Source organism: Lepisma saccharinum, chromosome 21, assembly GCF_977018435.1.
Source record: "Lepisma saccharinum chromosome 21, izLepSacc3.1, whole genome shotgun sequence".
Lineage (NCBI taxonomy): Eukaryota > Metazoa > Arthropoda > Insecta > Zygentoma > Lepismatidae > Lepisma > Lepisma saccharinum.
Genome location: NC_139249.1, coordinates 37,558,797 through 37,584,631, shown reverse-complemented (window position 1 = coordinate 37,584,631; position 25,835 = coordinate 37,558,797). Strand labels below are relative to the sequence as shown.

The 25,835-nt window shown below is 37.4% G+C and overlaps 1 protein-coding gene across 1 annotated transcript in view; it reads left to right on the top strand.

Annotated features, from left to right (window-relative positions):
• The first annotated feature begins 224 nt into the window (after positions 1–224).
• Mccc2 (methylcrotonyl-CoA carboxylase subunit 2) overlaps positions 225–25,835 on the top strand; it is a 37,740-nt gene continuing 12,129 nt past the window's right edge. The window contains exons 1-8 of the mRNA XM_083143140.1: positions 225–721; positions 5,560–5,813; positions 7,632–7,872; positions 15,647–15,825; positions 20,886–21,081; positions 21,531–21,680; positions 23,296–23,362; positions 24,661–24,817. Of these exons, the coding sequence (XP_082999266.1) occupies positions 605–721; positions 5,560–5,813; positions 7,632–7,872; positions 15,647–15,825; positions 20,886–21,081; positions 21,531–21,680; positions 23,296–23,362; positions 24,661–24,817 (1,361 nt within the window). The 5' untranslated portion in view covers positions 225–604. The remainder of the gene's footprint in view (positions 722–5,559; positions 5,814–7,631; positions 7,873–15,646; positions 15,826–20,885; positions 21,082–21,530; positions 21,681–23,295; positions 23,363–24,660; positions 24,818–25,835) is intronic.

Here is a 25,835-nt window from a genome sequence, read left to right as displayed (position 1 = left end):
ATTTTGCGGATAAACAATAAGATTAGATTATTTCCTGTAAGAACTATGAACATGGAAGAACCCACACAGACGTTTTAGATCCACAGGAATAAGCTGTGTACTTAACCACGTAATTGAGATTCAGTGTAAATGGACTTTCTTGTAGAGTTAGATAGGGGTAGCACGTCACTGGTAGGGTTATCGTGTGGAGAGCACGAGTGGAGAGTGAGCCCGTTTCAGGATCTCGCTTATCGCACCCAACTTGAAGACACTCCGTGTTCTGACGTCACTGAATTTTACCGTGTTGTTACGGAAGGTGCAATAACTTTTTGTTAATTCCATAAATATTGCATTATACGCATGATACTAGAACTAAACCTAACAAACCTAACCTAAGAACGAACGAATATCTCTTTGACGTCAGATCAGAAAACGGAGTGTCTTCAAATTGGGTGCAATAAGTGAGACCCTAGTTATCAGCTGTTGTACTTTAACAATATGGCAGTGTGCGCAGGTGAAGGAATGAGCTGGTGGTATTTTTGAAAACCGCGAAACTCTAATAGAACATTCAGTTGTTTTTTTGTCACTTTCATCTCACTCGAATAGTTTTTAAATTACGGTCAAAATGTTTACAAGAACATTAACGCACATGTGCAGAAGATATGTTTGCCACCGCTATTATCACACAGATGAAGTTGCAATAGTTGGAACACTACCCGATAAAAATGCTGCAGAGTACAAGGTTAGTGTAAAGTGTTAAGTCATCAAAGCATGGAAAATAAATAGCTGGTAATCTTAACGATTAATTTTATTTTTACATGTGAAACATGCAAATAGAGTGATAATCCTTGCACTTAAAAAAAAAAAAACAACTGCCAGCATGCTTATGATACGTCACATGTCAGCGCCAGATTCTCCAATTTTTTCAACATGTCGCCTTTTATCACAGGAATGTGTATTTTTGGCGTTTAGTAGACGTTGTTAGAAAAGAGGGTAACATTTCGTTATATCGGAGACACATTTCTTCATTTTTACAGAAAAAACTACAGCCCAAGTTCCTTTTGTTTTATTACGATTTCATCATGCTACGAATGCGATTTTTACATGGTTCGATTTCGATGTACGTCTCTTAACACACACTGCGGAGTTTTAGCGATTACTGAAGGTTTTGTTCAATATATGCTTTCGTGGTTAGGTTTGGTTCCCTTAGCATTAAAATAAAGGGTAAATATTTACTATCCTTCGGACACCTATAAATTCTTCGTTTCGTCAATTTTTTACATTCGTACTTACCTATCTGCTTCGCAGAACATTCCGTGAATGGTTTTTGGGGCTATCCATCCCGGAATCGGTGGGAAATGTAAACTAAAAATTATTTTCGTTTGAAATTTTTGAGTCCAAATTTCCCACCGATTCCGGACTCCGCCCCTGGGGTAATTGACATCCGTTCCGGCTCCCCGGCATTCTCTATAGACTCCCTGTTAAAAGCATGTTAGAAATTGGCCGGAGTCATCTGCCCCCAAATGAGCCCCAAACTTTTAAATTTGAAGAAATCCGTTTCCAGGAAACAGAAAACTTACCTGAATTGCACACAAAACACCTTCCCGATGTTAGACAATACTACAGGAACTTATTACGGTAAGTAGTTTCTTCTGTAGAAATGAAGAAATCTGTCCGAAGGATAGCAAACTAGTACCAAATAAGGCCCCTAAATACATTCGGTACTATTATAGTATGGGGGTGACACCTATAAATCATATATTTCACACTTTTTTACATTGCTAACGTACTATTTTGGAATGCTGAACATTTCCTAAGGTGAAATAATACATTTCTAACTAAGATAATGTCTATTTATTACATTTACGAGTACTTACTGTTACTTGTTATTTCGATTCTGTAACACACATTATGGCGACAGTGTACTGGTTCATCACACGTTGTGCGAGTGTTTTGTCGATTTATGCAGTGTTGCAACCTCGTTCACCGGAAAATACCTACTTTCGTGCATGGATTTGAAATTATGCTAATACCTCGCAAACCAATGACGATAGCCTCGCAAACCATTGATGTTAGCCACACAAACCATTCACGTTAGCCCCAAAAACCATTTTCCGTAAGGTTAGGGTAGGTTAAGTTAGGTTAGGCAAGCGTAGTAAAAAAAAAAATACTCAACACGTCATGTTCTAGTGAAAACACGGCGAGTTTGAAACACTGACTACGGGATTATGTCATCTAATACACGGAACATTGTGCTCTCGTGCAGAAAGCAAATGGCGGCAGCAGAAACAGCGTTTCGGACAGAGATTTTTGTAGAAAACAACATGTATTCGCATTAAAATGGATCAAAACTACATTCACGAACTTCCACAACGCTACAGAAACGATTTCTGTAAGTACTTTCTCCTGTAAATTTAAAGAAATTCGTCACCCCTATACTATAATAATGTTACCATACATTCTATTTAGGTTCCGATTTACTTCGGTAACAGTTTCATACATCGGAGACACATTTCTTCAATTTTACACAAGAAACTACTTACGGAAATGAGTTTCTCCAAGGTTTACAATGTTCGTCGAGGTATTTTATTTCATTGTGGAATATATTTGACCGGGAAATCATGTATTTTTCAAGAGAAATATCTCACCGACGCACAATTGCCATTGATTTCATTTGCTTGCCCTACGACAACCAGATGCTGCGTACGTTTGATGACGTAAGGCCCTGTCAGTGTTTCAAACTCCCCTTTTTTTTTACTATGCTTGCCTAACATAACCAAAACTAACCTTATCGGAAATTGTTTGTGGGGCTATCCATCAGCTACCCGTGCATAATGTATAATTTCCACCAGTGACTAACATGATAGTAGGTATTTTTCGGTGAAGAAGGTTGAAACACTGCATACCCACAACATGAGTCAAAATGTGCCCGCCATATTGTGTGTTCCGGAAGTGAAGAAAGGAATAAAAAAAAAGCACTCAGAATGTGAAAAATTGCATTTGTTTTCGTGTATGTTTCGCAATACACAATTGGTAAGTGTGAACCATGCGAAACACAAAATATGAGATTTTAATGTGTTGCCGATCTTTGAAACTGGTACCACGGTATTTCTTCTAATGATGTGACATTATTCATTCCCACGGTTCTACGATATTTACTGTCGCTTGTCGATGGAGAATATCTTGTCCATGAGAAGTGAGTAAGGTAATTTTCAAGGTTTTTTTTTTTCAACATAAATAACTTTTTTTGAGTCCAAACAGTGCTCATTACTTTAAGGAAGGTTCAAATTTCGTGTGACAATGATTTCCAAAATTCTATGATAATTAGTCTTTGTGCTAGGAGAAATCATAAAACAATCGGAACCGTTACCGTCGCGGTGACTCAGTCGGTAATGTGTCTGACTACCATGCTAAAGATCCCGGGCAGTGTCGAATGACATGGGTACCTGGGGGAAAGCCTGGGGGGTAAAGACAGGCAGTTGCTTTCATTTCCTTCCACTACGTGAACCAGATGTTACGTACATTTGATGACTTAACCCCCTGTCAGTGTTTCCAAATACGCCTTTGTTTTGCAAGAAGATGAAAATTTTAACTATGTTTGCCTAACCTAACCTAACCTTGCCGTGCATGGTTTGTGAGGCTATACGTGCATGGTTCGTGGGGCTATTCATGAATTGGGCTATCCATGAATGGTTTGTGGGGCTACGCGTGCATGGTTCATGGGGATTTTTCAGTTGAGAAGATTGGAAACACTGCATACCCACTGATGATCTACCACGCTAGTCAAGCTGTCTTGCCTTATTGTGTGTTTTGCAAGCGAAAAAAGGAAGAACAATAACTCCTCATGTCAAAAATTGAAATTATTTTCATGAAAAAAATCAAAATACCACCTTGAAGAATCTTTCGTAATGCAGAATAGGGAAGTACGAATGTTAAAAATCATGAAATAAACGAGCGAGAGGTGTTGGGACCATACCGAAGTAGTAATGAAATGTTGCTGTAGCAAAATTTTCACTACAAGCTATAGGAATTTTGTAGCTTTTTACAGCTACAGCTTTAAAAATGTAGCACTGCTACAGCTACAAGTAGTGTGCTACTTCCAACCACTGCATTGATCATGTAAAATTTGGTCTCGGTGTGAAACCCTCTTTGAACCTTGCATGAGAATCCAGAAAAGTCTCTTGTCTGAGATAACTGGAAACCAAGGATGCCTGCTCGTGCAAGCTACATATGAAGTGTACAGAGCGCAAGTGGCATTACTTCATTGAAGACAGTTTTTGAGAAAAAAAGCATATTTAAATAACTTTGTATTATGTTTAGCTGTTGTAACACAAACTTACTGATGCCTCTTTGATAGGGTGACCATACGTTCCGTTTTGACCGGGATAGTCCCCGTTTCAGAGGCGTGTCCCTGTCATCCGTCGATATTATTTAAAATAACTATTTGTCCCATTTTAAAAAGGCTTGAAAACCAAGTCAAAAAACAACGTTGATGGAATTTGGTCTGCATTTCAACAATCAAAATGTTCCATTGTCGTGGAGAACTTTCGAGCAGACAGCAGTATACTGTTTGTTAGCTCGCGTCGTGGGTTGTATTTTTTGTGTGCGTTCCCTTATTTGTATAACAGTGAATAAGCATGGCCGTGAAGCACATGTAGTTTCAATACTGACCTGCAACAAGAATTTAAATTCCTGTCTTGACACAAATTATAAAGACAAATCGTTGTGTGTCAGATTTGTGGGGAGTTTTCTAAATTGTTTGTAAAGAATATAGCTGTTCTGATTAATACATCTAGCATTCCTCAACTTCAACGTAGGACTAAAATCAAAGGTTGACCAGAAAGGAGAAGAAACACCATGTAGGCTAAGTCATACCGAGTTTACAATGGTTAATATCTTTTGAAAATGGGAGATAATATTTCATTTATTGTTTATGGTGTATCATTTATGTGATCTATACTTTAATAAAATGTAAAATAATTGTTATTTTATAATCAATATTATAAAGTAATATGTCAATAATTGTTATTATTAATGTATTATTATTTAATATTAATATGTTAATAACAATTATTCTATAATTAGGCCTAACTGCCAGTTCAGGGAAAGGAGGGGGGTAACCTGACACCTTTTGATGTCCCGTTTTGGAGGCAAAATATTATGGTCACACTGCTATGCTCTATGAGCAAGAATTTGAAACTTGGAGATAGTTACTTCTAGCACTGAAATGTTGATTCTTCGCAGTTCCAAGTTATGATGTAATTTCATTTGTAGAATGCATCATTTTCATTATTTTTACAACCACCTTGTTGGAAGAAATAGATTTTGTGATTAAATGATTATGTCATGTGCAATTATGAATTTTAAAGCAAAACTGGTAGATTTCTATGATATAGTTCTAATAGGAAAATTTATATATTACAGTTTATACTACTTTGAATAGTTACTATTTTCAAGTGTCAGTTGGAAGTGGTAGGAGTGTCAGCAGGGGTATTGATTCAAGGTCCAATCCTACTTTAAACATTGTAATTCCATTACATATAGAAGTGGGTTGTTAATGGTAAGGAAATTTCATTGCAGCACAACTATGATCAAATGCAGAAGTTGGTTGGGCAACTCAGGGAGAACACTGAGCAGATTGTCAAAGGTGGAGGAACCAAAGCATTGGAGCGGCATGTCTCGAGGGGAAAGCTGCCAGTGAGGGAAAGGATTAACCTTCTATTAGACCCAGGATCTCCATTCCTGGAGCTCTCGCAGTTTGCAGGATACAGATTGTATGGCAAGGAAGAGGTTCCGGCCGGTGGCATTATTACTGGCATAGGCTCTGTTTGTGGGTGAGTTCCAAAGTATGTATTAGTAATAACTATTTCTATTGTCGCTGATGTTTATGTGTACTTAAGTGGGTTGGCTTACACACATTCTAAAAAGAAGTCACCACAAATGTGCAAGATAACAATTTCTTATTTAAAAATAAAAGAAAAAGCATTGACATATTTACCTATGAGAGTAAAATTATTTAGAAAAACAATTAATACTTTCCGTTATGAATCATACACAATATGTTAATGAAATCTTAGCTGTGCATTAATTAATTGTATAGCTATATAATTACAGGGTGTCTGCCAGTCAAGAAATTATGTTTGTGGTCAAGATATTTTTTACAGTACAGTATATGTACCTGTACTTGTATTTGATAAAATTAAATATTTGGAAATCGAAAATTGTATTGAGTTCTGGTTTAGATTTGTACATTTTGTTTCTTAAGAATTAATTCTTGTATACGTTTTCCAACTATATGTAAGTAGGGGGCGATTATATAAATGTTAAGAAAAATGAAAAAAAAGGTCTAGAAAAGGATATGAAAGGTCAAGAAAAAGTCAGGAATTTTGGATTTCTTATTTCAGTAGACACCCTAAATTATCAACTCATGTATATATTATTGTAATTGATGAGTGTAAATTTTCATGTGTTATTAGTAATACAAGTCTTGAATTTGATTGTATTGTCTCCTCTTTATTGTTATGTTTAATGTAATTGTTTATAAATACTGAGGAACTTATTCACTCAATTTTCCATAAAGCTGTTTTGGCAACAGCAACAGCACAGAAAGTTCCAAGGATGATAGTAGTGGCTACTGAAATTATTATTATTGTTAATAATAATAATCATGGATGTCTGCAGCATTTTTCCAGGGAGGGGCAAGGTAGGTATTTTTTCCAAACAAGGCACATTTTCTCCAAAAATAGTGCTGTTCCCTAAAAAACATTGCTTAATTTTGAATTTATGGTATTCATGCAATAATTAACACATATTATTGTGGCTAAAATGAAATTATATGTGTGAAATATAAAATTTTTGGTTGACTTTCATTTTCCAGGGGGGTGCATGGCCCCTCTTGCCCCCCTTCCGGACACCCATGAAAATAATAATAATAAAAGCTTTCTGGAAAACATAGTACATAAGTTTCTTCTCTCTTTGAATTTCCCTATGGCATAGTGGTAATGCTGTTGCCTTATATTAAAGGGCTCCTGGGTTTGGAAGCATATAGTGGTTCAGATTGCACTTTGAACTGTAGGTCCAGCCGGCCCCTGTGGCAGAGTGGTTATCACATCACGCTACGACGCCAGGGGTTCCAGGTTCGAATCCTGGCCTGGGCATGGATGTTTGTGAATGTCCATTCATCAATTTCATCATATCATCACACATCCCCATGTTCGCAAATTAGCCAAAAGTGGCACAAGAAGCGAAGTAAAATAAAGCCAATCAATCAATCAAACTGTAGGTCCAGTCTCAATTAGCCTTCTGTGCTTAAAAAGTGGACTTAAAGATCAAATCAAACATAAATGTTTCAGTATTTATTTACTACTGCATCTCTCAGTTCCCAAAATATTAATAATTGTTCATGTTAGTGCCATGCTAGAAGCAACATATATGCTGCCACTTGTTAACAGTTTTAATTTTATGGAATATGTAAAGTGAGAGGTAAGGCTAACATATGCACATTGCAACATTCTGTGAAAGTGTATGTCAGGGGATGTGGAGTGATGTGATCAGCACCACTTGCCTTTACCTCACCACTCAGTTAACCCTACGTATTAGAGCGTGGGTGAACCTCACGATGTTACTTTGCATTTATTTATCTCTTTTTCCAGGAGGGAATGCTTGATTGTTGCAAATGATGCCACAGTCAAAGGCGGGACTTACTACCCTATCACAGTGAAGAAACACTTGCGAGCTCAGGAAGTTGCACAGGAGAACCACCTACCCTGCATTTATTTGGTTGACTCTGGAGGAGCTAATCTACCTCGGCAAGCAGATGTATTTCCTGACAGACACCATTTCGGAAGGATATTCTACAATCAAGCTGTCATGTCTTCCATGGGCGTTCCACAGGCATGTACATATTTTGGATAGAGTTGATCTGGCACTGCTGCATTTCTGCTATTTTATTTTAAATATTTGTATGTGCTGGCAGTCCTACTTCTCTTACACAGAAAAAGATAGTAGCATGTTCATAGCCAAGAATTGCAGTAGCATAATATGCTCTTTAAATCTGAATTCCTACGTTGTTCTCATAACTCATGATGGAACAGCCCTTGAGGGCCAGGGTCTACCTACCGACTGCCGGCCTCATTCCCACATGCCTCAGCAGAGGTGGGCCATCATCCAACCAGTTACAAGGTGATGTGTGGTCAGCAAGTTTTCATATAGGAGTTACTGGATGTTTTCCCGTTATGGTTACTATGTGGGCTACACTGTTTTGATACAGCATTCTTCACTTGTAGGCCATTATAGATGTAGTTATGGAGTGAAACACTGTGGAACATTAGCTGGCCCTCGTGGCGGAGTGGTTAGCACATCGCGGTATGATGCCAGGGGTTCCGGGTTCGAATCCTGGCATTGGCATGGATGTTTGTGAGAGTGTATTCGTCAATTTTATCATGTCATCCCCATCTTCGCAAATTAGCCAAAAGTGGCACAAAAATCGAAGTAAAATAAAGCAAATCAATCAATCAATCAACTGTGGAACATGTGCATATTGTTTAAACTAATTACGGCAGTTTTTTGTTCTAAGAAAAATATTGTTTTGCCAAATACTTGATTATATCGATTTACATAAGTGACAAAGAGAAAATGATGCAGTTTGATGCTACTGCATTAATTTTTAGGTGAAAGGTAGGTCCTGCAAACATTGACGAGCTTTCTTCAAAGAAGAAATTCAATGTGCCACTTGGCAGAGTGAGCTGCAGTTATGTGAAAATGCCATCAGAAACCTAGATAAAAGAGTGACATAATGCCAATGAAGCTAAAGTGGCCATTTGTAAATTATATTAACTTTCATATGTAATCAATAGAGCCCCATTTTATGGTGAATAAAAGATCAAGGTTTCAGTCCAAAAACAGGAATATTTTGGGATCAAAAGTGGTACGTAAAATGGCATTTTGATGTTAAAATGATAGATGGAAACATAAATTTGATTTAAGAACTACACTTACTAAATACAAAATTAAAATTTCACTTGTAATTGTACATTTATTATATAGTTATCAGAGTATTAAGTTTATTCCTATGTAAAGGAGTCAATTTTTTGCTTCTCAAATATTTACAGCAGAATTAATCAATTTTCCATGATTTGCATACCTCACAGGTTAATTCAGGCCTCAGAGGGTGTTCCATTGGTAAATAAACCCTAATTTCATGTTTGAGTTTATTTTACATTTTGCATCATTTCGTGACAAAACATGGTAGCAAAATGCACCTCTCACCTTTCAAAAACATGAGTTCTAGAGTTGGAAGTGGTCGGAAAAAAATGGCTTTTTTGGAAAATAATTAACCGGCGTTTTTTTTCCGCAGCTTTTTTGGGCTTTTTACACAAAAGTGTCTTAAATCAATTAAAATACATGAGTTGGCAGTATCTTTCCTGTTCCATGGTTTTCGTTTATCTCCCTACTGTAAAATAGACTCATTTCTAAATATAAAATACAATTTACAATATGAAATTCGTAGCTAGACAAAAACAGTGTTTTCAAGAAAGCTGTCTTTTTTGAATGGCGGTTCTTTCCGAGTGTTATCTTCATATTTTGGTAGGTTTAGTAAATATATCATCACAGTTGTTTCGAGCTTTCAGACTGAAGCAACAAGCACCAGGCTACAAGCCACAATCGACATGGTGATGTCACATCGAGGCGGAAAGTGACACAGGCCACTTTAGTCTAAAGAAAAACATTCAATGTGCATGTGCGAATACATGTGAGGTGAGGGCCTCTCCAATATCATAGTGGTAACGTTGTTGCCTCGTAATGAAGGGGTCCCGGGTTCGATACCCATTGGAGGCACTTGGTTCAGTTCCCACTTTAAGCTGTAGACCCAGTCCCGATTAGACTTACAGCAAACGAGGCGACATGATGCACTGTATTGAGAAAAGTGCGACACATTTAGCCTGTCGCTTTTGTTCTGAAAGCTCCCTTTATTTTCCAGAACACTGTCCAATTTTGAGCATTGCAGTGTTCACAGGTCACTGAGCACTCTGGAGGTGCATCTTCTTTGTGTTGCAATAGAAAGTCACACAAATGGGTAAGCTATCCACATTGCATTGGAGGCAAGTCATTTCCATCCATTCTGTAAAAAGAAAAGGTAAAGTACTCCCCTGTGCTTAGCACCATGCCATGAAGGCGTATAGAGGGTGTAGGGGTGAACGCCCCACACTGTCTTGATCCGGTCGTGAGTGGGGGTGATGTGATGAGTATCACGCCCCTGACCACCTTTACCCCCCAGGGTTTCCCCCAGGTACCCATGTCATTCGACGCTGGGTGGGCGCCGGGGCCACTTCCAAAGTTCCCGGATTTGAACCGGCCATGGATCGAACCCGGGATCTTTAGCATGGTAGTCAGACGCGTTACAGACTGAGCCACCGCGGCCACTCTACTTGGTGATTTGTTTAAAAGGAATGGCATTATAGAGTAAATCTGTGGGAGACAAAGAAGCCAGATTAAATTTTCTTTTATGCAATGAAGTACGTCTCAACTCTAGAAGAAATTCACCCTCATCCCCACTTTAGACTGGAAAGACACATCCTCTTCCAACCTCTGCAATATTTATAAAGAATCAGCACCAGCATCTTTAAACACGGAAGCAGCTTCTTATATTTTTGGACTTTTTTCCTAATAACTTAACAAACTTTAGTTTTCATGGCGTGAAAAATGCTGAAGCAGTATCAGCCTCATTGAACGCAATGCAAATGTATATTCTCCCTGCTTTATGAAGTGCACGTAGGTTTGATTGACCCAACTAAGGCAGTGAGGATAAAGAAATGTCAACATCTTCACCTACAATTTTCACACATTCTCACAGAGGTTCCTTCAATAGCAGTGTTGATGATGTGCATGCATCTTCGTCAGCCTATTTGATCGTTCAGCATTGTAATGAGGCGTCCCTTGTTCCTCTCATTTGAATTAAACGTGCCTTGACTTGCTGTCGCAAGCATGGTTTCATGAAATTTAAACTCTCTAGAAGAGATTATTAGTCAATGAGCACGTTCAGTAGCTTTGGTATTTTTTCTATCACATTCACATGGTATCCATCCCAGACGATGATGGTATTATACTTGCAGTGTTTCATTACGTAAATAATGCACCTATCAAGAATTTATCACTGTTTTCAAATAACTCACTGAATCAAGAATTCTCCATCAATGATGCAAATAGCATCTCCAACTTCGTTACTTTCTGAGAGTGGTAACAAAGGATCATAAAGAGAGGACTTCTTGGTTCTCCGCATCTCTACCTTATCACTGAAAACAGGCAGGAGAATATACTTCCTTATCCCTTGTTACTTCTGTAATTATTGACTCCATACCATTGAAATCAGGGAATGGTGGTTGAGATGAGAATCACTATCAAAAGAACTGGAAGTCTTGCTTATCCATTGATATATAAGACTTCTGTGTATCAATATGCTGCTCTTCAATTTTATCTGTAAACTAGTAGACATTCCAAGATTCCACTTAGTACTGAAACACTCCTCTGCCATTCCTCACAACTCTTCACAATCTGTTCAGTCGTGATATCTGACCAGATCCCAGACCATAACTTTTTAGTAATCGTTTTATTGTGAAATAACCTTTTTGGACAAAGTCAACATATTTAATTGAGGTTATCTTCTCTTTGAGACCAAGCATATCCTACACATATGTGACGCTAAATATTTCCTATAAACTACTGTGTGCAATGAAAAGACCAGTTGAAATTATAATTGCCATTCTGAAAGAAAGAACATAATACCTTCTGTCCAAAAAGTACCGGGAATTTGTAATTAAAAGGCCTGCGCTAATGATTTTTTAAGAATATTTTTTTCCCCGTAAGTTGGTAGCACCGTACTTAATAACTATGCCTAACATGAGCGCGATCTGTCAACCAGTTTGTTTACAGCAGCTGGTTGAATCAGTCCACTTCAGTAGTGCATCACGATTTTTACAATGAACAAAATTATTGAACAAAGAGTTTGCCTTAAATTTTGTGTTGCGAACGGAATTCCGTGTGGTGACTTGCTAAAAATGTTAGAAAGGACTTATGGTGAATCAGTTTTATCAAAACACGGCTTACGAGTGGTACAAAGCGTTCAAGAACTGCTGAGAGATCGTCGAAGACATGCCTCTTTCTGGACCACCTTCGACCTCTTCAACTGATGAAAACATCGAAAAAGTGAAGGAAATTGTGCTCTATAATCGCCATTATAGCTTAAGAGAGATAGCTAGTGACCTTAACATCTCTCACAAGTCTGTTCGTTCGATTTTGGGCATGAGACGTGTCGCCGCGTGGCTTGTTCCTAAAGAGCTGAATTTTCTTCAAAAACAGTACTGTGAGCAGGTCTCTTTAGCCATGCTTGATCGCATCAATTCTGATCCCACATTCATGGAATGCATCATAACTGGTGACGAGACATGGGTCTACGAGTTTGACATGCAAACAAGTCAACAGTCATCAGAATGGAGGACAAAAGAAGAGCCAAAACCGAAAACAACGAAAAACAAGTCAAAGTCGCTCAAAAGTCAAGGTGATGCTCATTTTTTTCTTCGATATGTGTGGTTTGGTGCATCATGAATTCGTTCCAGAGGGAAAGATGGTCAATAAAGAATATTATTTGGCCGTATTGAAGCGTTAGCATGAGAAAATCTGTCAGAAACTGCCAGATTTGTGGAAGAACAATTCATCGATTTTACACGACGATAATTCACCATCGCATAGAGTGACAGTTGTGACTGAATTTAAGGCTAAAAACACAATAAAAAAACATCGATCAACCACCATATTCACCAGATCTGGCCCCGTGTGACTTCTTTATGTTCCCAAAACTAAAATTGCCACTCTGGGGGTACCCGTTTTGACTCGATTGAAGCCATAAAGCAAAATTCGTGGAAGGAGCTGAAGGCCATACCGGAAAGTGCCTATAAAAAGTGTTTTGAAGACTGGAAAAAATGCTGGCATATGTGTGTTGCATCAAATGGGGACTACTTTGAAGGCGTCAAAATAAATATTGATTTCCATGAAACTTGGCAGGTGTGTGTATAAACGGGCCCAAAGGAAGAAATACGTGTTTTTTTTTGTTTCGGCTAAAAATTTATAGAGGGGCCCAGAGGAAGAAATATGTTGTTTTTTTTGTTTCGGCAAAAAATCTGTTCTAGGGGGGGGGGCAACCTCCCCTCAAATGTCAGGATGAGGAGAAATTGAAGTGGGCATCTAACCCCGAAACCACGTAAATATGTCATACGAAGAAATGAGGGCATAGGTCCTCTCTATACACCTGCCAAATTTCATGGAAATCGGAGGGGGACACAGGGGTCAGATGATCCCCACGTCAATTTGTTCTCATATTGACATTTGAGGCGGGTTTTGCCCCCTAAAACAGTTTTTTAGCCGAAACAAGAAAACACGTATTTCTTCGTTTGGGCCCCTCTATACACCTGCGAAGTTTCATGAAAATCGGAGGGGGACACAGGGGTAAGATCCTCATTTCAATTTGTCCTCATCTTGACATTTGAGGGGAGGTTGCCCCCCTACAACAGATTTTTAGCCGAAACAAAAAAAACACGCATTTCTTCCTTTGGGCCCCCTCTATAAATCTGCCAAGTTTCATGGAAATCGGAGGGGGACACAGGGGTCAAGTGCCTACTTAAATTTGTCCTCATCTTGACATTTGAGGGGGGTTGCCCCCTAAAACAGTTTTTAGCCGAAACAAAAAAAAAACGCGTATTTCTTCCTTTGGGCCCGTTTATATACACACCTGCCAAGTTTCATGGAAATCGGAGCGGGACACAGGGGTCAAATGCCCACTTAAATTTGTCCTCATACTGACATTTGAGGGGGGTTGCCCCCTAAAACAGTTTTCTAGCCGAAACAAAAAAAACGTATTTCTTCCTTTGGGCCCGTTTATACACACACCTGCCAAGTATCATGGAAATCGGAGGGGGGCACAGGGGTCAGATCCTCACTTCAATTTGTCCTCATCTTGACATTTGAGGGGGTTTTGCCCCCTGAAACAGTTTTTTAGCTGAAACAAAAAAACATGTATTTCTTCCATTGGGCCCCTCTATACACCTGCCAAGTTTCATGGAAATCGGAGGAGGACACTTAGATAACCTCCCTTGTTCGTCTTACACTTTGTAATTATATAACACTTCATATATTATAATTTTTTATTTTAATTTGTAAAACTGTAACTGTAGAAAAATTGTATAATTTTTGTATAACATTTCCATCTTGTTATATTGTGTTAAAGGTTTCATCCTGGAATGGAATGTCTCACATTTATGTATGTTTCCATTTCCAACACATTCGAATGAATACATATTCGTTTCGATGGCATTTACAAAATCACCTCTGACATTTTATGTTAAACAAGTAAGATTATTTTTGTGCATTAGTGTGTTAGCCGATGCGTAGCAAAGTATTTTAGGAAGAACACTTTAAAAAAATTCTTGTAGGACTAACTGATGAAAAATTTCTTTGTAATCGAAGATCATAATACCATTTAAGGTGTGGTAATATTATAATGGGATTGAGATACGAAACTCTTGGATCCGAAACTTTTGAACCCGGATCCGGAATTTTCGGATCCGGATCCAGATCCGTAACATTTGGATCCGAATCCAGATCCGTAACATTTGGATCCGGATCCAGATCGTAACATTTGGATCCGGATCCAGATCGTAACATTTGGATCCGGATCCAGATCCGTAACATTTGGATCCGGATTTTTCGGATCCGGACCCGTTTGGCCATCCCTAGTATATACCAGTGGTGGAAAAAAAAAATTGCACACACTTTTTCATCATGAGAGGAAACAACATACAAAAGAGCTATAAATTGATAAACTACTTCATTTTTATATACTGTACACATACACAAGTACTTAGATTTCAACTGTAATTGCCAGTAGCGGTGATTGGGTGGGGCAAGGATAGGCAACGTCTTTCTGATGTGATCGAAGATAAAACATTCTTCAGCTGCAAGTGGTAGGAAACTTAAGGCAAACGTTTCATTACAAATTGACAGTTTACGTGCACAACCTTGATTGCCGGTTTTTGCGTGTTTTCTACTTAATTTGATAATATTTCACGGTTATTTCGTGAAAAAGCATTCATTTCGTGGAAGAGCACACATTTTGCATTACTTCGCGAATAAAACTCATGCATATTTCATCATTGGAGGTGTAGTTACGTGCAGAATGTTCAAAATTGCTTCTTTTCTTCACATTTCGCAATTTCGTGCATTGCGAAAATTCAATGTCCCTACCTATTATGTACATATAATAATGTCAAAAGGTGATATTAATACAGAAGTTGGAAAACTACTGAAGGACTCTTTTCATCCTGGTGTTGTTCTAAGGTATTCAGTAATCTTCCTTTTTAACTGTCATGTTATCTTATGAATCTTTGTGAGGTTGGCAATGCATTCTATCCCCTGTATAACTTTTTGTTGTACAGCTCTTCTCTGTGTAGTGCAGATTTTTGTGTATTGTGGAATGTACTGGTGCATTTTGTAATTAATTGTCAAAATTTTCAAATCCAGATTTGTTCTTACAACATATGTAAAATATGCATAAAAATGCATTATCTTATGCCAGTCTATGGTGCTAGTTGCAAGTTAATGTTCTATTTTCTTCTTCCAGGTGGCAGTGGTCCTGGGTGTTTGCACGGCTGGGGGTGCCTACGTTCCAGCTATGGCAGATGAAAGTATCATAGTTAAGAAGCAGGGCACCATTTTCCTTGGGGGACCTCCCCTCGTGAAGGCTGCTACGGGAGAGGAGGTCACGGCGGAAGACCTTGGAGGGGCTGACTTGCATTGCAGGTGAGCGTCCCCAAACAGAGTGCAAGTCTTATTCTTCCAGAGAAATTTTGTGCATGTGTGTGTTAAAATATATTATGCGAAAGTTAACCTTCTTGGTTGTTCTTACCACAAATTCAACATGAATTCTCCGCACTCACAGTAAAAACTGGTGTTAAGGAGACATGCATGAAATTGAACATTTGTAAAATTTCTAAAGTCATTCTTCCCAATGATTGCAATGTTATTTGCATTAAACAATAAAGAAGCACTATATTTCTTAATACTCCCATGCAACTATTTCAAGTCATGTAACCAATAATTTGCTAAGAGTTGCTGATTTAAGAAAAAGGATGCTCCCCATACTAAAATTCTTGCTTGTTATCTGTGAAAATGCACTCAACATATAAAGTAGTAATAAAACGCTTACCTACAGCAGTTAAAAAACAAAACAAGTTCAACACTTGATCTTTTAAAAAAAGATTTTATATCAAGAATACTGTGAAACAGGGAGGTTACTAATGATAAGCACACTAGATCACCTGATGCCTTGCATCTTTCACTTAGCCTTTATACCTTTCCGTTATACAACATTTCTGAATAAGACCTTTGTTTAGAATAGCAAAATGTCAAACTTTTTGTTATTAATTGCTGCAGGTAGAAGCTTTATAAAAATACTAACTCTCTCTAGCCTTCTTAAATGCGAAGGTTCATGGCTGCAGCAAGACAAGTTGTCCATCTGTCCCTATCCTGGGCAAGATCAATCCAATCTTTTCCATCCTTGTCGATTTCTTTCAGGTCCATCTCAACGTTATCTCTCCTTTCGTCTTGGCCTTCCTACATGCCTTACACCAGCGGTTCTTGAACTTTTCTAGGCCACGGACCCCCTTCAGAGATCACTCACCCTCGCGGACCCCAAAGAATTTACTCAAAGTTTAAAGCCCGGAATTTGCATCATACATATTTATTTCTAGTGTATCATCACTTAGGAAGGGAAAATTAAATGAACACACACATTTTATTTTTATTTGCATTTTATTGTAATGTTAATTGTAGCAGTTACATTCAATTAATCAAAAGTATATAAAATACAATTTTTTTATTAATAATTAACACTAACAAGAGATGACACAACACTACTTGTTAATCTTATTCCCTGTGAGAAATGTATTTATGAGTGAAATGTACATTGAAATTTTACAGAAATGTATTTATGAGTGAAATTGTTGGGATCAGGGAATCGACTTTGTAAGAAATAAATTTACTGAGCTGTGGTCTCTCAAAGGTCGAGAACCACTGCAACAAGCAGCCAAAATACTTCACTAGTTGCTCCGTGACCAGGTTTAGAGGTCATTTAACCAAATTATACATGATGTACTGGAAAGTCAGAATACAAATATATATTACTGAACACAAAATTTAACATAAAGAGATTTGATACTAGATTTTCAAAAGGTAGAGCAGTATTTTCTTTTTTGCTTCATGTACGTGTTCCTATAACAAATTCAAACATTGAAAATTATATAATACTACATATTAGGTTATATTAAAAACACATACAAAATTACTCTAGTTATGTGAATATGTTTATACTACAGAGATATGTTTAATAAGTCGACCAAAATATGAAGATAACACTTGGAAAGAACCGCTCATTCAAAAAAGCCCGCTTTCTTGAAAACACTGTTTTTGTCTAGCTACGAATTTCATATTGTAAATTGTATTTTATATTTAGAAATTAGTGTCTATTTTACAGTAGGGAGATAAACGAAAACAATGCAATAGAAAAAATACTGCCAACTCATGTATTTTCATTGATTTGAGACACTTTTGTAAAAAAAAGCCGAAAAAGTCCAACCAGAAAACCCCCGGGGAAAAAACTCCGGTTTTTCCAAAAAAAGCCAGTTTTTTTCCCCGACCACTTCCAACTCTACAGTCATATAAAGAAAACTGGCAAAAACAGAAGTATGCTTGGCAGTGTTGCTTCGGGAGAGCGAGGTGATCCCTTCAGCTTTTACTTCGCAACTGAGTTTGTTGACACCCATCGGACCACCCCCCTCCCCCCCCCCCCCCGAAAATGATTTGGGGAAAGAAAGCACCAGATATAGCCATCAAGGTCAACCGCCAGTTGGAGTTGCGATCAGTGTAGGTAACTTATCTTAACTATTCTCCCGAAAACATGGAGGCAATGGTGCCTTTTTTCTGTCGTTCTTTCAGTTGCTTACACGTCTGTGAAGTAACCGGTCCCCCTTTGGCAGCACTCAGCACCGCACGCGGGAACGTTTCAAATTTTAAATAACATCACGCCAGCCATCAATTTGAGGGAAATAAGAAGAATAAAACCACCGTACTTTGTTCGGAATAAAAAATTATTTGTATGCAGAGACCATTGCAGGACCCATACGAAATGTCGGAGTTGTCAAAATAACGATATTGAAAAGTGATGCCATTAGGTTCCTTATATTTGAGTCAGTATGTCTTTTGTTACGTATACTTCATAAGAGTACGAGAAACATTGAGATTTGAATATTTAAAAAATATTTTGTAAGTTTCTTCGAGGTGTGTTTTCTACATTTGATTGCTTTTTCAGCGAGTCAGTAAGATTTTGACACCGAGTTTTGGAACAAATAGTTCCTTTCTACGACCATATAAGTTGTACGATTTCAATTCGATTTGAAAAATACATTGAATATTTTTGGAAAATACTTTGATAATTTTGTGAATGGTGAGTTAATTTTTTGGTGCCTTCTTTATATGGCACAGTTTTAATTACTTTTAGAATAATATTTTGGTGCATTTGCTTCAAGAGTCTAAGCTTGTAATTCTACGAGAGACTTTCATTTTTTTTACTTTTCTTTTAATAGCTGATAAAAATGTCCGAAATGGACATGTTGGCGTTCATGTTTATTTCGCCTGATTTCTAGTAAGTGCTAGTGTAATTCAAGCTCGATTTGCATCAATAATCCATGTAAATAACGTTGGTTTTGATGAGGCAGCACTGAGTGACATTTGTGCTGCAATGAGGATGCAGATGATGGAGGGTTAAACTCCAGGTCCAGGCCCCATTAGCCTAACTGAACATAAAATGGACTTGCAACACACTTTGACAAAACTTGTTAGAAATGCTATTTCTCCCGAACTTCTTGTTTGCTTTCATTCATGTTACAGGACTTGAGACACGGTAAGATATTTATATACATTGCATTGTCAGGAACTGTCACCTCAGCAGCAGAGCTTATTGAATGCTGGGCTCATGGTCCCAGGTTTAAGTCTCAGCTTAGACATGGGTGTTCCTTTGTGAAAGTCCCTTAATCAATTTCATGTATTGTATTCAGCATTCATCCTCATCATTGCGATTAACCAGAAGTGTCAGAAAAGCAACACTAAATGAGACAAACATGGCATTGTCAGGAACTGAAGGGTTTACATCAGAAGGTGTTTAATTTTAAGAAACTCCAAAATTTCTAACGGTGCACTCATTGTAAGAATAGTTATAAATTAGAAACTCATATTAGAATAGTTAAAATTTTAATATATGTATTATTATCAGTTTAGCAATCTACCAGAGTTTTTATTTAATATATTCGTATTTGCTCATGTGATAATCATTTAATCCATTTTTCACACAATTTTTTTGCAAATATTATGTGTGTTATACATTTTGCATAATTTCCAGAATATTTAGACTCTGTAAAAGTGTCATGTGCCATTTTTTTGTACTTGTGAGACTGGAAAAGTATCAGCCAATATCTGTAATTAATTTCCGATACCACTGACATTGGTATCACCTTAACCATACTTACACTGTACATATGTTATTGAAATGAGGGATGCGATAGTAAATAAATGCACTCACTTTCCCACGAAACTGTTTTTGAAGATGTTTTATTAATTTCAGTGGTCACTGCCACCATCCTCATTAGAACTTACTGCACTGTTACTTGGCATGCTGCTATTGTTTTTAGTTTGTCGAATGCCTCTAGGTGCCCTTTTGTTGTCAGCCTGACCCTACTATCCAACCACATACCCAAAGCCCTTTGTCCCTACAACAAAATAGCTCTCAAACCAAGTGCCAAAATATCCAACAAACACAAGTGATACTTCTTCTCCTTTATTGATAAGCCAGGCGCGTATGAGGCAGAATGTTGAGAACAAGTTACATTACTTTGGCTGATCTGTAAATGAATGAAGGATCCAGCAGATGGGAAAGAAAAAACAACATAAAAAAGAAGCAACAACCCACCACCTGACTCATTAACCCTTAGATGTTGAGGCTGATTTTCCAGGTATTTGCACTAAGGCCTAGTGTGTTTTCTGCGTGCTTCTAAATGGAATTTTATATTTCTGGGACTAAGAACATTAGACATACAAATGATACCTCATTTTGTTCAGTAAACTTTGGGCTATAATCCTGATGGGAAAGAAAATCCGAAATCAGAAGAAGAAAAAGAAGTGAAAGTAACTATTTTTTTACACAAAATTTGAAATTCATCGGACTTTTGACTTCAGCCCATCTTTTAAGGGTTAAGCATATCAGATACAATAACCACAAAATCCAAAAAGTACATGTCAAACACACATTGCACACCCTCATAGACGCGAAATCAACAGCGGACAAGCGCACCATACATGGATCCCCCTACCACTGTAGTTAACACAAAGGAATGGCAGGCAGATGACAACACCACACCTAACAGCATTCGATAAACCAAAAACAACAGAAGCATGCCAAGCAACAGTGTAGCAAGTGCCAATTAGGATGCTGGCAGTGCCCACCAAAATTAATAAAACACCAATAAAAAACAGTTTTGCCAAAAAGTGAGTGCATCAGTTCTCTGTATTTAAAATATTTAGTGAGTGAAAATGATCCATTCTCTGCATCATGGTCTAGTACTGATAACAAAGGTGTGTTTTATACAGCATATATTGATACAATTGTAGGTTTAATTGTGTGTTCTGCAAATATGCTGTATAAAGAAACAAACTGCCAGAGTATTAAGTGAGTTGAGTTACATGCATAATTTACTAGAAACATTTTTTTTATCTGTTTTGGGGCTGTTTGTTAATCCCATTTACTTTTTCAGTAAATCAGGAGTGACGGATCACTACGCCGTGGATGACCACCATGCCATTCATCTAACGAGGAGAGTTATTAAGAATCTCAATTACCAGAAGAAGCCAGACGTCACAGTCACTGCCTATGAAGAGCCCAAGTACCCTGCAGAGGATCTCTATGGAATCGTTGGCGCCAATCTGAAGAAGACATTTGATGTCCGCGAAGTAGGTAAAGTTAGATATAAAGGTTACAGCTGTGGTTGAAAGTAGTAGGCAATTTTCAATCTTTTTCCCGTTGATTGTGGTAGCATTGTGTTTGGAGTGAGAACTGTAATATGACCTAAATCTTTATCTGTTGATAGAGGGATAGATTGGTTGGTATTGGCTGATAAAGTCATACAATAAAAATGGACCAATGATAAAATTTACCACTACAGATAAGCAATATTTTACCGTGTCAAGTATTCCATGAAGAATCTGATTGGTTCATTCACCTCCTTAATTAATGCATGCAAGTTATATTTTTATATTCATTAGATAATAAGCTTGCAAAATTTTATGCCAAGAATCAGAAAAACTGTTGTCAATTTTCCTGATGTGCCTAGATTTGATCTTATTCTTACGTTATTAGCAACTATGAATAACTTGATAGATTAATTGTTTCTTATTTTCAGGTTATAGCAAGATTTGTTGACGGATCAAAGTTTGATGAATTTAAAGCCAAGTATGGAGACACATTGGTGACCGGCTTTGCAAGGCTGTATGGATATCCTGTGGGAATAATTGGAAATAACGGAGTGCTCTTCTCTGAGTCTGCTCTCAAGGTATTTCCCTTATTTAGTGAGAATGACGGTTGATCGTGAGTTAAAAGAACTTGTGAGTATTCTGACCCCACCTGTGTCATAACCTATTATCTTTTTACACTTGTCAGCTGGAAAATGCCACTCTTGTAGAAGTCTGTTTCAGCATGACGTAACCACTGGTGAACCTCATTCTTCATCGTGCACTCATCTTGGAACAAATCTTGTGATAACCAAAAGTCTTTATGATGTCCGGTATAGCACTGTGTCCAATGTGCGAATAATGTGCAATTTCTCGTACAGTTGTCCTCCACACAACTTATCACTTGTTAATGAATATTGTAAATTTAGTTAGCATTTTCTCTCTCTCTCTCTCTCTCTCTCTCTCTCTCTCTCTCTCTCTCTCTCTCTCTCTCTCTCTCTCTCTCTCTCTCTCCCTCCCTCTCCCTCTCTCCCTCTCCCTCCCTCCCTCTCTCTATCTCCCTCTCTCTCTCTCTCTCTCCCCCTCCCCCTCCCTCCCTCCCTCCCATTCCGATAGATGATGAACTTGGAGTTGAACGGCATTTGGAGTGTCACTATTCATCGTATCAACCCCAAAAACTATGGATTCCACACTATCGGTCTTTTTCAATTATTTTTACAGGTCCCCCACCCCCTTCCCACCCCCACCCCTAGGGCTGCCAGTGGTGTCTTACCCCCACAGTATTTCTTTCCAGATTGTAAGTCATATGTGTACCAAGTTTGGTTGAAATTGCTCCAGGTGTTCGAGAGTTACGCCGGAACAGACATACACACATACATCCATTTTTATATATTAGATTCCTGTGTTACCTTCACTAAAATGTATCACCCACCTTTACACTGTACTGTAACCCATGCAGGCATCTTCATAGAAGTTCTGTAAATGCTGATGAATTTCTGCAGCTTCAACGTTTTCACTTACTAGAAATTCCACGACGGCAGATTGATGAAACGAACTGTCCGTGGATGCCATTTTTATCCTATCGACAGCACTGACAGCGAACGTGTGCATGCACAAGCATATGGTTCATACAGTGGACGAGAGGTGGCTGTACCTGTCATACATGTGGTTTCAACCGAAATGGTCAAGGCCTAAGAGCAATCGAACAAGGCTCATGACTTTCAGTATGTAACTTGTATATGCCTTTCCTATGTCTGTACTTGCATATTTGTAGATTTCATTGTACTGACATTTATGGCACACTCTCTTTGTATTCACAACATTTTCACTTTTTCAAACAGATGTCATAAGTCAAGTCAACAAATAAACACAGTAATTTTTTAATTTGATTTTTCCTAAATATGAATATGATTGAATAATAAACTTATCACTTGTTAATGAATATTTAGGTAGCAATTTTAAATTAAGTTACTAAATTTGACGGTGGGTAAAAGAGACCAAGCTTTTATAAAATTTATTATATACACACACTGTATATACCAATATAATATGCTTGTATGGTTTTGTTCTATCCTGAGTTTTTTAAAGAATGTATTTATGTTCAGTTATATGCACTCTTTCATATGGTCAATGTGTCTGTTTCATTTTAACATATATGTGCGACATTTTTATATTTTCATTCTGTTACTCATGGCAATCTCTTTTGTTTGATTTCAGGGAACACATTTCATTCAGTTATGTTGCCAGAGGAAAATTCCACTTATATTTCTACAGAATATAACAGGTAATAATGTAACTCCAACATACAGGGTGTTTCAATAAATTTGATATCATTTCCTAATCTAATAACGTTATCAGTTTCTCATACGAATGATCTGAAAATTTAACACTATGTGTAGAAACATTGAGAAGATTTCTCTGATATCTTTCACATTATCTGTGGAATTGCATAGATTGATTTAATTATGTAAAATAAGCTAGTAATAGTAATATTTTCTGTTTTTTCAAGATCTTATGTTTTTTATCTCTAGTAGTTTCTAAGATACCAGTATGCCGTGTGTCAGTTGTTCAGTATTATGCCAGATGGAATTAATTATATTTATAACTTCATGGGTTTTTGGAAAGTACAAAACTAAAATTAATATTTTTAAAGCTCATGAACTGAAGAATAAATGTTGGAAGAAAATATCATTTTAAAAGTGAGCTCAGTTCTTAGCTTGTTCAGTGAAAGATAATGTGGGAACATTTTATTTCTCTAAAAGAAATACATTTTGAAAGGAAAATGTTGATTAGTGAGTACATATTAAAAATGCTACTTCTAGAATTACTTCTTCATATGTGTGCAGTGTGATGAGAATTATTTAATAAGAAATGCATCAAGGGATTGTTTCAATACTGAAGTTCAAGACTCGGAAGTTGATGAACGAAAAATCTAAAAAAATGACTTATGAATATTAAAATTACTAATAATAATTTTCCCTCTTAAAATGAAAGCTTGATTTTTTCCTAAACTACAAGAGAATTGTTCAATAATTATAAATCCCATTGTTCTGTAGTTTAGAACTATCAAAGGAAAAGAAAAAGGTGGGTAATTATGTGTATTTTAACTTTGCTGGAGGAAAAATTAATTTACCACATTAATATGTTAGGCTTTTCCATTAACCATATTTTCAATGGTGTATCTGCTAAAGACCAAGTTAGGAAATTTAAATATGTAAGTTATGCTAGCAAATGCATTTATAATTCACAGAACAACAGGAAAGGAGCAAAAAACTTAAAAAATTATTTTTAAAATGGAAAAAAAAAAAATACTGAGAATGACCTAAATGCCAAAAAAGATCGGAAAATGCAAAATTAAAACAATGTTTTTTGATTAGTGAAACGAACTAGTATCAGGTTTAGCATCGTCTTCAAGGCTCAGAAGAAAGGATGACTTTTCATCAACTTCCTAGCCCTACCTATGTGCATTTTTAAGGTATTGATATAAAAGTACATCTTACATGAAAATGCCTTCCCCCTTTAATTACCTGTTGGTAGATGCAGTTTTGGGTCTTCTTCTCACTGATCTGTTTTCTTGCCTAGGGTTCATGGTAGGCCGTGAAGCAGAAGCTGGAGGGATTGCGAAAAATGGAGCCAAGATGGTGACTGCAGTCTCTTGTGCTCAGGTGCCAAAGATTACGCTTATTATTGGAGGATCTTACGGAGCAGGCAACTATGGGATGTGTGGTAGAGCATACAGGTGAGCAATTCAGATTTTCTCTACACTTTTGTCAGTCACATACTGTGGAACAAGTAAACAAAACAGTTTTGCCTAAACCTGAGTGATGCACCAATCCCAGTGTCATCAGATCCATCCAATAACCAGCATTTTGATGTTTTATCACATTTAAATTGTTAATTTTTTGAAAGTATACATTTTTGCAGAAATCAAATAACCTGGAAATTATGATGCAAATTGAAGAAATTATAATTATTTTATGCCAAAATAATTTCATGATTATAGTGAAATTTGTTTCAATAACTTTTCAATCCATCCCTCTTCTTACACTCTCCACTATCTAATCTTTCCATCGACATATTGGGGCTTGCTTAGTAGCCAAGCACATTAAATGGTCGACTTTCAATCGTGATTGATTGGGAAATATGAAAGGTAAAGTTCCCTACGTATATAGCACCGTGTCATAAAAGCACATTTAGGGGATGTGAAGGTTTGGCCCCACACATTCTAGATTTCAGCCATTTTGGAGGTGATGTGATCAGCACCATGCTGCAGCTGCTTTAACCCCTCAAGATACCCATTGATTTGAGGCTGGGTGAGCCCCAGGGTTGCTTTCTGCAGGGACAAGGTCTGAAAAATCCTAACTTTAGATCATCCACCCCAGGAATCGAACCCGGGTCTCCCTTGTGGCAGTCAGATGTCCTACCGACTAGACCACCGAGTTGGCTCATTTTACTTTACTTTTCTGTCATACTTGGCTAATTGTGAAGATGAGGATGAGTGATGATGTGATTAAATTGATGAGGAAACACCCATGCCAAGACTGGGATTTGAACTCGGGAGTGTCCCTTCACTAATTTCATTTAATCACCAGTCATTCTCATTATTGTGTTATCCAAAAATTGCAGGAAAACTAACAAATACAAAATCTTAGCTCCACCCTTCCAAAAATTGCAGAAAAGCAATGTAAAATATCAAGTACAAAATTTTAGTCTACTCTTAGCTCTGCCCTTCCAAAAATTTCAGGAAAGCAATGTAA